The sequence below is a fragment of the Gasterosteus aculeatus genome, chromosome 20, assembly GCF_964276395.1.
Source record: "Gasterosteus aculeatus chromosome 20, fGasAcu3.hap1.1, whole genome shotgun sequence".
Lineage (NCBI taxonomy): Eukaryota > Metazoa > Chordata > Actinopteri > Perciformes > Gasterosteidae > Gasterosteus > Gasterosteus aculeatus.
Window position 1 is genome coordinate 1,532,249 of NC_135707.1, and position 12,821 is coordinate 1,545,069.

The 12,821-nt window shown below is 43.0% G+C and overlaps 1 protein-coding gene across 1 annotated transcript; it reads right to left on the reverse strand.

The window, feature by feature from the left end:
• Positions 1-302: 302 nt before the first annotated feature.
• tlr18 (toll-like receptor 18) lies at positions 303-10,472 on the reverse strand. The gene is made up of 5 exons (XM_040166075.2): positions 10,385-10,472; positions 9,638-9,692; positions 3,273-4,266; positions 1,668-2,850; positions 303-1,553 (listed from the first exon to the last, which is right to left on the reverse strand). The coding sequence occupies exons 3-5, from the start codon at positions 4,256-4,258 to the stop codon at positions 1,095-1,097; spliced, it is 2,628 nt and encodes an 875-aa protein (XP_040022009.2). The 5' UTR covers positions 4,259-4,266; positions 9,638-9,692; positions 10,385-10,472; the 3' UTR covers positions 303-1,094.
• Between the last annotated feature and the right edge of the window lie 2,349 nt (positions 10,473-12,821).

Below are 12,821 nucleotides of genomic sequence, written 5' to 3' on the forward strand. Positions count from 1 at the left end.
TTCAGCTGCATCATTTATGGAAACCAGAAACCTCCTTTAGATTACAAATAGAGATTACAATTAGAAAAAAAGAAGAAACCCTTTCTTTGACTTACTGAGACCAACTGGATGTGTGAAAGTAAGCCTGTCATCTCTCTTTTGTGAGGGGAACCAAAGTAACCCTCTCTAATTACTGCTTTTAAAACCAACCACAGAGACCCACCATGACCCGAATTCTGTAAGCGACCAGACAATAAGTCTGGTACTGGTAAGTACAACAATATGGAACGCTCAGCAAACAAATGATGATACGTGTCTGATTCTGGGCCAAATATTTTATTATAATATTTAAGTTTAAGAAGTAGTTTTCTTTCTCTCATCAGTACAGACAAGTTTAACATTAACAAATGAAGTAAACAACAAAGGCATCGAATCAGAATAACATGTACTTGTAATATCGCTTGAACCTTTAGAACAGCGCTTGTTTCACAGTAAATACTCAGCAGCTATTATTTCACAGCAACATTTTAAAACAACATATTTCTGGCATATTTAGAGTATATTGATGAAATTAATCTCTGAATCTCTTTCCTCTCTCTCAACATGAAAATAATGAGTTCAAGGGTGTCATCTGCTGGCCATTTGCAAACTGCACAATGACACGTAAACCTGTCTTCAAGTTGTTACACAACGACTGCATGTAAGAATGAAAAGGAAAATAACTTCAGAGAAACATTCAGCTCAAGTTTAAAAAGCATTCAAATCGGCACGTGCAAGTTGACTTAAAAAAGGGTCTAAAGAGAAATGATCAGCAGTGCAAACAACAGTGGATAGAAATACAAATATGTAGACATAGGAAGTACAAATCTGTTGTTATTTGCATGAAGCCCTTTGGGAAGTATCGTGTGACCGGTTTGGCCATTGACGTGCTCGTGGTCTCCTGAGCGTGACAGAGCACGGCGCTCTCACAATGCGGCGCTTTCCCGCTGCCGCGCTTCTTACCTCGAGTGCAACACGGGGGATCCCTTTTGCGGCCCTTTCAGAGCCGATCGCGTGGCACTTGGCCTTTTCTGAGACGGCGCAGAAAAAATATCTTTATCTTGCTAACCTTTTGGTCAAAATGCAACCATAGGGATTTGTCTCTGATTTGACTGCTCAGTGACATTCCGCTCGTTCTTGGGTTCTGCTTCTTTCTCCACTCTATGTTTTGCTACTTCCAGGTTCGGGTCTTCAATGAAGGTCCCAGTCACAGAAGCGCTTCCTGCAGAGGACGTTCGGCTCTTAACACTGTGAGTCCTTTTCTGGGTCGCTGTTGGCTTGCCCAGGACACCTTTTAGCTGGGTCCAGAAAAAGGCCTGCTGGTTGACCTGCTGGGGCCACTCCAGGTACGTCTTGGTGCGCAGCATCTTCTTCAGCTTCAGGTACTTGCTGGGCAAGGAGTTTGGATCCATTGGTTCCTTCACCACCAGTATGACGTCACTGAAGGTCTTTCCCACTGCTCTCTGCTGGGCGAAGTACAGCTCATAGTTGCACCACTCGCTGTTAACGAAGTGCCGAGAGAGAACAAATATTACCTGAGAAGTGAAGACAAAAAAGAGGCGTTGATGAAGAAGACGTTGATTATATTTGCTTTGTAATATTGGGTTCTACATTGTGTTTTTTGTGTTCCGACCCGGCGGCCATGTTACCTTACGACTGCTTTCAATGTTGTCAATGATGTTATCGATTATCCACCTTCCTGGCATGAAGTCCCTCTCATGAATGCACAGACGATAGGAGTTCCCATTGCTCTCCAAACAAGGCAGGAGCTGGTTCCTCACCCAGTCCGCGTCAGAGTGGCTGTACGATATAAAGGCGTGATAAGTAAAAGCTCCGCCTTCCCCTGCCGCTTTCTCTTTGTGAGCTCTGTATTTGGCCCTGACGATCTGATACGTGGCTTTAGTGTACCACGGTAGGTCAAAAATATAGCATATCAGCATCAATGTCAAGATCACCACCGCCGTGGTGGTGACGCTGATGATGACAACTAGTCGGATATCACAAGCCACTTGACTCGGGAGGAACTTGGATATGACTGTGTTGCGCAAGGACTCCGGGTGGTAACACCTGTAGTTCCAAGGCCAGTCTGTGAGGTTGACCTTCGCTTTGTTCATCGTGTCCTGGACGAAGGAGTGGAGCTCACAGGTGCAGTGGTAAGGGTTGTTCCCCGCCTTCAATTGGGAGAGTTGAGGCATGTCCTGGAAGGACGCCCTGCTTATAAGACCGAACGAGTTCCCATCCAAAGCCAGCGACTGCAGCGACGAGCTTTTCCACATTGAGGGGATGAACTTGATTTTGTTCCCGCTCAGCAGGAGCTCTTTTAGGCTGGTGGCTCTCTTAAAATAACCCATGTCCAGCTGGTCCAGTTCGCAGTAGGACAGGTCCAAGTATTGCAATGTGGTGGGAAGACATTGGAGGGCTTCGCTCTCGAACGGGTTGTGGTGAGCGACGAGCCGAGTGATGCTTTTGTGCCACACGCAGTCCCGACTGTTGCCAGCAGATCCCAGTTGGTTGTTACTCAAATCCAACACCTGCAGCTGCTGGAACTCCTTAGTGAGCAACGAAACTACTTTCAAGCTGGTCAGCTCATTGGTGTTGATTTGGAAGGTGCGAAGATTGGGCATGGCGCCCTGGTAATTGCACCGCTGGTTGAAGATGAACTCGTTCTTAAGTCGATTGTTGGAGATGTCCAGATGCTCCACGCCTTCCATCTCCACCCAGGAGTCGCAGGGCGACGAGTTGAAGTCCACGTGCTGAATGGAGAGTTTCTTAATTTTGTTGAACCAGGTGAAGCGCCAGTCGAATCGCAGCACATCTGGATTGCTGACATACCTATGAGGATGACCGATTTGGGATCAGCATTTCTCTTGATTTTTGAAAATACTTTGCTTTATTGCCTTCTTGTACCAAAGGTGATTTACCAAATGTTGACAGTCAGCTAAACATCTAACTGTCATTATACCAATGTGTTAGAAACCAAAAGGTTTGCTTCAGGAATTGGATTAGAAAGGAGTCAGTTCTGAGAGATTGCTCTGGGGGGAGCTTGCAATTTATATAACTGATTAAATCCACTTTCAAAAGCTGCAGGGTTATAAGAACTTGCATATTTTAGATTTTGCTTGTATTCTCATTATGATTTGTGTAATCAACATAATACTCACATACTTTCATGAATATGTTTTACATTTTAAATGTCTATGCTTGCGACAACAAAACCACAGGTACACGATGCCCCAGAATGAGACGCTACTCACCAAATATCCAACTTGTCCAGTGCCAGGTCTGTGATGCTGGAACTCGCTCCGCTGTCGACAAATGTGGGTGAGCGGGCAAAGTCGATGTACTGAAGCCTCAAGTTTTTGATAGGCGTCACCTGTAGGTTTATCAATGCCATCCTGAGCAGATTCTCATTGAATTTACCTCTGTGAAAGATGAGCTGATGGGCTGTGATGTATTTTAAACCCTGGAAAATGTCCTCCTCTCCCATGTAGTACATGAACTCAAAGAGGTTGCGGAATTGGATGGCGCTGAAGGTCTTGTTGGCCAGGTCACGTAGCATGTGAGGGAGCGCACTCGGCTGTTGATCTATGGCCATATCGAAGCCCATCTGGTTTGTTTGGATGACTTCTAAACTTCCGGGCTCGTAGTATTTCAGATTAGTAGAACACTTGATGGCAAAACCTTGCAACCGGATGTCCTTCAGCGGCTGAAAATCCGCTTTCTTCAGACCCATCACCAAAGGACCGCCCATGGATAGAACTTTGAGACTGACCAATCTGGAAAAGCTTTTTGCCAAGGTTGCATGTTTGTAAAGGTTATTGGACATGTTGAGCACCTTCAGATTCAGAAGAGGAGTCAGAGCGCTGGCAGGAATTTCCGCCAGGGAGTTATTGAAGACGTCCAGATGCTCCAGTAGCCCGTTGTTTTTAAAGGCCTCGCTGTCGATGTGCGAGATGTTATTGTACTGCAGCTTCAGGACGCGGAGCTGCGCGAGGTGGTGGAAGTCGTCGGCGTGGACCGCCTGAAGCTCGTTGAAGGAGAGGTCCAGGTCCTCCAGCGTGGAGGGAAACTGTCTCCAGGGGACACGCTCCAGCTGTCCCCCCGTACAGTCTGCAGCGCGGCCCAGGTTGTAGATGCGACAGGGTCCTCCGTCAGTGCTGGTGGTGCGCGGGGAGGACGGAGTTGGGGATGTGAGTGCTCCGAGGAGGACGGCACTAAAATAGATCAGCATCCCAATCATCAGACAGCCTTGTAAAACAAGAAGAGGAGAGATTAAAATGTTGGCCTTCTCTTCTTTAATCCACAGAAAAAGGTTATTTTTAGTAAATAAATACAGAATAGTCTCCTTTTTTCTATCATTGTGCTCTTCATGTCTGTTTACTTTATTTTCATCAGTCTCTCTCATTTCCATTCGTTGTTGTAGTTTAGCTCAACTCATCTCAACACTGTTCTCTTCTCTGCTACTTGGGATCTTTTTTACCACTAAGTAGACGTAGACACTCCCTGAAAGGCTAAAATAGCATTGAGACACGCAGAGAAATCGTGATGAATAAGGCATGATGTGACATGATCATCCACAAGCAATTTTCCATAATTTCCTATTCGGTCATTACATAATAAACTGGTGTTTAGCTCCTCCCGAAGGGCGTGCGAACCTCACAGACGCCACGCGTCACTCTACCTGCTTTCATTGTGTGCTCTCGAGCAGCAAGTCTGACGGACTCATCCGTATGAAAGAGACGCTTCCACCGGTTGTCCCTCACGCAGAATGAACTGCAGTCTCCTGCCTAAGGCTCTTAATGCAGACTCAGACTCTGCTTGTTTATGTTACGCTGGCCCGAGGCCACACTCCTCCTCATACCGAGGAGCCGTCCAGCTTTATAGCCCCCTAAACCAAACAGTGTGGGTTTTAGTCCAGAAGTGACGTGTCTCCCTATTTATATAAGGCAACCTTTGACAGCTTTGACAGCCACCACAATAAACAAGGGGCAATAACTGTGAATTCATTTAGTCAAACACCATGAAATTGAGTGTCTGATGTTGTGTGCAGTGGATAAACCCCTAAATAATTGAAATGTGTACAGACTTCTTTAATCATACAGCAGGCGTGATGCTGAGAGCTGCACGGCTCTTTAGTCTGACAAACAGCTGCTGCTGATCAATAATATTGACTCAATGAAACTCATGAAACACACGTTAGTGTACAATTAGGAGGAGGATATTACTCTTGTAATTGTCAGCACTGGTCCTCGATCCCAACGTATCTCTTAAAAGGGAAGTCTTCCACTTCCTTTTTACGAACGTATGACCGATCGTAACATGTTTCAGTTTACTGGCGTGTGAATCTCGGGCTGGTTTGCCAAAAAGGGGAAAACCAAAACATCAAAGACGAAGCTTGTTTTCAAATGGGTTGGTTAAAGGAATTATATTACTCTCATGTATTTCATGTTTCCATACAGGAATTCAAAAACAGCAAAACGCGGTTGAAATCCTGCAAACCAGCGAGATTTCTGGATCCAGAAATGCACCTGCGTGGTTAGAAATGAACTCTTTATCTCTGGATGGTGGGATTTACTCGCGGGTTCAGTTTGCTTCCGTTAAAGGAATGTGCACCAATACGCTGGCAGAGCCGCCGGCCGTCCTCCACTTCAACCTCGGTTATCATCCCTCCGGCTTCAGAGGAAAGGCAGCGCCAACGCGCCTTTGTGCTTTCGAGATTCGCGGCTCACGTGACCCTTTTTCCCGGGCGATATCTTCAGCGGGTCGGCCCGCTCGGCTTTATTCAGAGGCCAATGGCGGCAGTGGTTCTTCTGAATTGGTGTCGCAACGCACGAGTGGAAAGAAGTCAGAACTGAAAGCTTTCGCCGTGACGGGAAGTCTCGTTGTTCAAAAAGTGCACTGCTTGTGTATTTAAATCAGTGACGGGAAAAAAACTAAAGAAAATAAAGAGGTTGCCAATTTAGCCCACAGACATTAGACACGCCACAAAGACAGCTGATCCCCTTCTCCGCATGCTAGAGGACATTTCACGCCAACGTTGTCCCGTGCTGACAACACGATGCAGAGAAATATTACCAAACGCCAACATAGGCGATAGAGGTCTTTCTGCAGGTTGTCCTACTGCGTTGTGGGAATATGTGATCAATAGCAAGTCGACGCAACACATGCTGCACTTTAGGCTCCATTGTGAGGTGGCAGCGATAAAAGAATCAATTCAACCCTCTGCTATTGATTTAACTGTGATGTCTCTGTGAACGCGCAAGTGGACGACGTCGCCCGAGAGAGCTCGGGCCTCCGTTACCGCGTGTTTACCCAGGAGTCAATAATTAATGGCAAAACGGCTCTTTGGTGTGTACGAAGCGTTGATCCGGCGGCCGCCTGCTTCCCCGCCGTGGGCTAACGTGTTTACGCGGGATGCACAAACACAGCTGCACGGACACTTGAGCGGGACGTCCCAGCTCGCAGGTCATTCCGTCCTCTCCCCGCTCCCACCGGGGGGGAACCGCAGATAGATCCAGCTGTTTTGGACGTGGCCATGCATGGATGATCCACATTTACCCATTACGTCGTTTCTCTTCCTCAAACAGACGTGACGGTGCTCCCTTTGACAAACTGCAGGCTGTGATGTCAGCAGCTTGTAATGGAAGGATTCTTTGTTTGGGAGTAGTAGATTGACTGAAAATTACCCGAAGCAAACAAAACACACACTTTTCAATCTTCCATTTTGCTGGTTTTGTGGTCACATGGTAGAACTCAGCGGCTGAGTGACATTGCGTACGGTCGCGTCCCTTCCTCCCCTTTTCCACCAGTCCAATAATGTCCCTGAAGTTGGTAAAGCGCTCACTAGCTTGGTGTATCTGATTTAACTCCAGCCTGGAGCAAAGCTTTCAAATGGACGTCGGGGCTGTTTGGAGAGTTGCTCGCATAATGAACGGAGGAGAATTCCACGGAGAGGAACAGATTAGTGAGGGTTGTGACCTCGGTGAGTCAGACCAGCTAAAGTTTCACTAAATCTGTCCTTGAGAAGCCCTGGACCACAAACGAGTGAACCCTGACTGCAAGAGTTCCACATGGGACATTGTGGCTTTACAATGTGAGAAAGTGTTTCAGCGGCTTCATTCTTCTCTCTTAAAATCTACTCATGAATGCTATTGCACAAATGAAGAAGAGGAGGAAGAGGCGTGATGAGATGTGTACAGTAATTACTCCGTTACAGGAACAAGGGCTAAAAATAAAATAAACGTTGCAACAACTTAAACGTCTCTACGGCCTCTGAGAGGAAACAATGCACAGTACCGAACAATGAGACCTGTGTGTGAGGATTCCACCTAAATGCTCCCGCCTGCCGCCCGTAGATCGCCGAGTGACTAACACCAAAACAAGTGTAGCATCGCCAGCGCATTCTTCTTGATTACGATGACAAACTACGTCAGACTGCTGACAGAAAGCAGCTTGGCTCTCTACAGGGAGTTCAGCCAATGCACCGCTGCAGCCGCACAGGTGCCAACAGGGAGAGACGGGCACCTCACCAGATAAGACTGCTGCTGGTTCATCTCTGTTTCTATGAAGGAATTGTTTTTTAAAGGCACATTGGACATAAACATTGAGGATGCCTCATGTCATCCAAGCGCTCCGTCATGTGATTGATTCCAAAACCAGTCCGGACTGACGACTGATCGGTTACAATTACTTGGATTACACAATCATTTATTCCTCTCAAACCACATAACTACACAACCGTGGCAGGAGATTCCCGCCGCGTCTCGCTTAGAAAAGGACACCAGCCGAGCCTGTTTACAGGTTGGAAAACTGGGTGGGGCTCTCAGGCACAGTCTTAAGCTGGTTCAGGTCAGATCTACAAGACAGGAACTATTTTGTTTCCATTGGTGACTTCGTACCAGAAACAACCGACGTAACGTGTGGAGTCCCCCAAGGTTCGATCTTAGGGCCGACTTTATTCAACATCTACATGCTCCCACTAGGACAAATCATGCAAAAAAATAAAATTGACCACCATTGCTACGCTGATGACACCCAAATCTATGTAGGGCTATCACCAAACGACTATCGCCCCATAGATCTTCTGTCTGGTCTGACTGGATGTGTCAAAATTTCCTACAACTAAATGAAGACAAAACTGAGATCATTGTATTTCGTGCTAAACAAGAAAGGTTTAAAGTAACCCAACACCTTCACTCTCTGTCCCTGAAAACATCAAATAAAGCCAGAAATCTGGGAGTTATTATGGATTCAGATTTACACTTGGAGAGTCACATCAAATCAGTAACAAAATCGGCCTACTACCACCTCAAAAATGTAGCACGACTCAGAGGGCTCATGTCAGCTCAAGACTCAGAAACACTTGTACTGCCTTTATAACTAGTAGGCTGGACTATTGTAATGGTCTCCTTGCAGGTCTTCCAAAAAAAACTGTCAGGCAGCTCCAGCTTGTTCAGAACGCTGCTGCTAGAGTTCTAACAAAGACCCAAAAATGTGAGCACATTACACCAATTCTTAAATCCTTACATTGGCTCCCAGTATGTCAGAGAATTAATTTCAAAATCCTACTGCTCACATATAAATCACTACATGGTTTAGGGCCAAAGTATATCACTGATATGCTTCCACTACATAAGCCTTCAAGATCACTAAGATCTTCTGACACCAATCTGTTAGTGATTCCCAGAGTAAATACACATCATGGGAAAGCATCATTTAGTTACTACGCAACAAACAGCTGGAATAAACTTCCTGAAGATTTAAGACTTGCCCCAACTCTGACCACGTTTAAAACAAGACTGAAAACTTTATGTTTAGCTTCGCCTTCTGCTAAACTTTACCTACATTGCACTTTTAACCTCTGCCTTTAATTAAACAATTTAAATAAGATTTTAATTTTGCTGTTTTTAATTGTCTTTTAATTCCTGCATTTTATTTCACTTTATTGTATGAAATGTTATGATGTGAAGCACTTTGAGTCGGCCTTGTGTGTGAAAAGCGCTATACAAATAAAATATCCTTGCCTTGCCTTGAAAACCTTCATTTAAATCCTCCTTTAAAACCTCTTCACTTCCATTCTCTTCTCCCGTGTCAGACGAGTCAGAAAGTGGCTTCTTGCCAGTTCAGTGATTTTAGCTGCGCTCGTAATGTAGTAATTATTAATGTCAAAACAGATTTCACAAGCTCTTGGTTTGTTGGTCTGAATTTATTTGTTAGTCATCTTTGACTACGACTACCAGCTACTCGTAATGGAATAATAACTAAAAATAGTGAGAGGTAATGAAGTAAGAGTAGCTGTAGTACCTAAATGTTGTACTTAAGTGCAGTACTTGAGTAAACGTGTACCTGGTGACATTCCTTCTGTGTCAGCAGGTACACCTGTTTAATCTGTGCTCAGAGACAAACTCATTCTAGATGAGACACGAGGAGTTGGATGAATGTAAACGCACATTGAGAAATGGGTGTGCGCTTTGTGTCACGCACAAGATACCAGTTCTTTACCACCGTTAATCCCGAAACCATCAGAGCTCAACCTTCAACTCCACAATATTATACAATATGATGTGTGTTAATCAAACTGAAAATAACCCTAAACATCCAGCGAAATAAGTCAACTCACCTCCGACGGGGGGTCAGATTCCTCCGACTCACCAGCTCAGACAGGTTCGAAGGTCCTGTGGAAAACAAGCGTGTGAGAAGTGAGTCAACTGGACCAGTCCGCCCGTGGGTTGTTCTCTCTCTCTCACTCCCCCTCGCTCTCCCTCTGTCTGCCTTTCAATAATCTGTGTGCGTGCGTGTGTGTGTGTGTGTGTGTGTGTGTGTGTGTGTGTGTGTGTGTGTGTGTGTGTGTGCTGCTCAGGAATGTGTGGGGAGGACTTTCTTCCTTCACAGAACTCTGTTACACCATTAAAAAGTGTTGTTGCCCTGAAGAGGCTTTTATTCAATCCGTTCACTTACGCTTGGTTTGATTTGTCCGGCTTTTGAGATGTGGACGTTTACATTTTACCCAATAAAGAGAGAGGAACATTATTTCAGCTGCTTTAATTCAGGAAGAATTGGGACGTAAAAGGTCTTTCAAAGTACAAACCTTCTAATGCGTTGACTTTTACTGTGAAAATGTACGTTATCTGTTGCTCTTTGGGGTCCGATTTTTAGGCAGAAAACCAAAAAAGTATTTCCCTCCTGTTTTTCCAAAGGGAAGGACGTCCATTTCCGTTTTAGGTTTGCAGTTTCTCACAATTGTTCACACACATTTCTCAAAACAATAACGGCTTTGAGGAATGCACTTTCAAATCTGCCCAATTTCCGAGTGTCGTGCGTGCGTCGAAGCTGCGTATTTTGTGGAAAAGATCATCTGCATACTCACCACTTGTCTTGTCAGACGCTCACTCGGTGTGAGATCTTCATTCTCCTCGCGGGAAGCATGCAAAGGGCAGCCTGTAGAGGAGGAGGCGTGGATCCCGGTGATGATGCAGGTATGCATGATGACGCTCGTATTAGGATGCGGATTGAAACGTGTGTCTTACCAGTTCGGCCATCATTTGCTTAAGAATGCAACAAATGCAAAGCAAAGATGTTTTTTTGTGAGGGTAAATCCACAGCCGGTGAACTCCAGGTGAGCAGAAAGACCGGCGAGACGGTCCACAGAACAAGTCCCTCAATCCAGGCCTGCTGGCAGAACAATCGATTCCAGGAGAAACTGTTCATTGATTTTACCTCGAATGCTCTAAAAAGACTTATATTATAGAGTTCAAGCTCATTTAGCGTTTATTCTCGCTTACACCGACCACAAGGAGGTGTGAGCCTTTTCTCTTCTTATGTGTCGAGAAACATTTTGTGGTATTCCTATTGAGAGTAAGAAATTTATTGGGATCTGGAACAACTTCCTATCTGTCCTTCCAGGGAAGGCAAGAGGACACCAGCCTGGGGAGGGACACCAGTGAGAGTCTGTTCCAGGGAGGAACTATGGGGATTACGACGCGCCAGAGAGAGAATGCCAGGAAAAATAAAGTCTGTCTTGTGTTTTTATTCAACACTCCTCAAGCTGAATATTTTATAGCCTGAATGTTGCAGTTTTCTATCAAAGAGTTTCTCACAAAAAAAATACAAAGCAGAATTTTTATTTAAATGTAAAAAATTGAAAGTGATCAAATAAATGACCCATGCTGACAAAAACAGCGTCTTTATTTTACATTGTTTTTATTTTAGATCCCGCAGACGGGAACCAGGACCATCCAAAACATTCAACAATGACACGGCAAGTGACAAGAGACACACATGGCTTAAATACACTGGGGAGGAGCTGGTGATTGGACACGAAAACAATCATGACACGACAGACAATCACAGGAGATGAAAGGACAAGGCAGGAAGTGAAGTTACCCGGGAGACATGATGCAGAAAACTACAAAATAAAACAGGACGTGAACCCCAAACCGTGACAACTATTATGTTAAAAATAACTACTGTATTTTATAGGTAGTGTGATTCATTTTACAGTCGCCATACTGTGCACAGTCTAACTATAAAAATGTTCTGCGTTGTGTCCACCAGGGGGTGACTCCTCTGGTTCAATAGAAGTCTATCTAAAAAGGACATTTTTTGACATAATATTTCTTGACTTTATAATTCCATGATAATTTTTAACCTCACTTTTTATTTTAATTTTTTAACTTTTTTTCAATAACACGTTCATGACCATATATGTATATTTTTTTTAATGACCTAATACGTTTTGACTTTTTTTTTACAAAAAACATTTTTGACCAAAACATTTTAGATTTTTTTCAATGACATTTTTTGACGATATATATATATAGACTTACAAAACAAAAACATGTTTATGACCATCATTTTTTCTTTTAGTGACATTTTTCTACCCAATATATTTTGACAAAACATTTTGACACTCTTTCTATGTCATTTTTCAATATTTCTTTGACCCATTATTTTTTAACTTTTTTTTCAAAAACATGTTTTTGACCTTAAACATTGTGAATTTATTTCCCTGACATTTTTGGACCTAATTATATTCCCATGAAATTTCTTCACATAATATATTTTTACTTTTTTTCAAAAACATGTTGACTATATATATTTTGTTATATATTTTGTTTAAATCTGATTTTATTCCAACTAATATTTTGACTGTTTTTGACCTTGTAGTTTTTTTGGCATATCTCCACCTTTTTCAACCTAATATTTTCTGATTCCTTTCTGTGAAATGTAATAATACAACATTTTTTTTTTCAAAAAACTTTTTTTTATATTACATTTGCCAGCCTAAAATATTTGTAATTGTTGAATTTTGTGACTTTTTTCAACTGGATTTTTTGACCAAATAGTTTTAAACTTTTTTGTTCATGACATGATTCAACCTATTATTCTTTGACTTAATATATTTTGTCTTTTTTTGCCTGAAATTTTTTGACCAAATTGATTGATAAATATATTTACTTTAACTTTTTTTAATTACATTATTTTTTATTCTTTTTTAAAATTATTTTTTTTCTTTTTTTCTGTGACATTTTTATTACTTTTCTCTTTTTTTTCAAGGACGTTTTTGACTTTTTTCTTGTGACATTTTTTACCTAATATTTTACTAATATTGAACAAGTAAAAACATACATAGTTGGGAAAATGTCATGCGTTTTTGTGAATAGCACACAAAATTGTTTTTGTTTTTTTGAGAACCAGACTATAATGTAGTTGAATGTGACGGGAAGTTTGTTAAATCAAATCAAATATCAACCAATGCAATTCATATCATAGATTTAACACAATCCCACCTTTTGGCTTCAAAG

What these genes read in the sequence shown, in the direction of transcription:
- tlr18 (XM_040166075.2), bottom strand. Translation starts at nt 4,258, where the DNA reads ATGATTGGGATGCTGATCTATTTTAGTGCCGTCCTCCTCGGAGCACTC. An exon ending in CTGGACAAGTTGGATATTTG is followed by an intron (nt 2,851 to 3,272) that starts GTGAGTAGCGTC and finishes TCATCCTCATAG; the next exon opens with GTATGTCAGCAATCCAGATG. An exon ending in ACATTGAAAGCAGTCGTAAG is followed by an intron (nt 1,554 to 1,667) that starts GTAACATGGCCG and finishes TTCACTTCTCAG; the next exon opens with GTAATATTTGTTCTCTCTCG.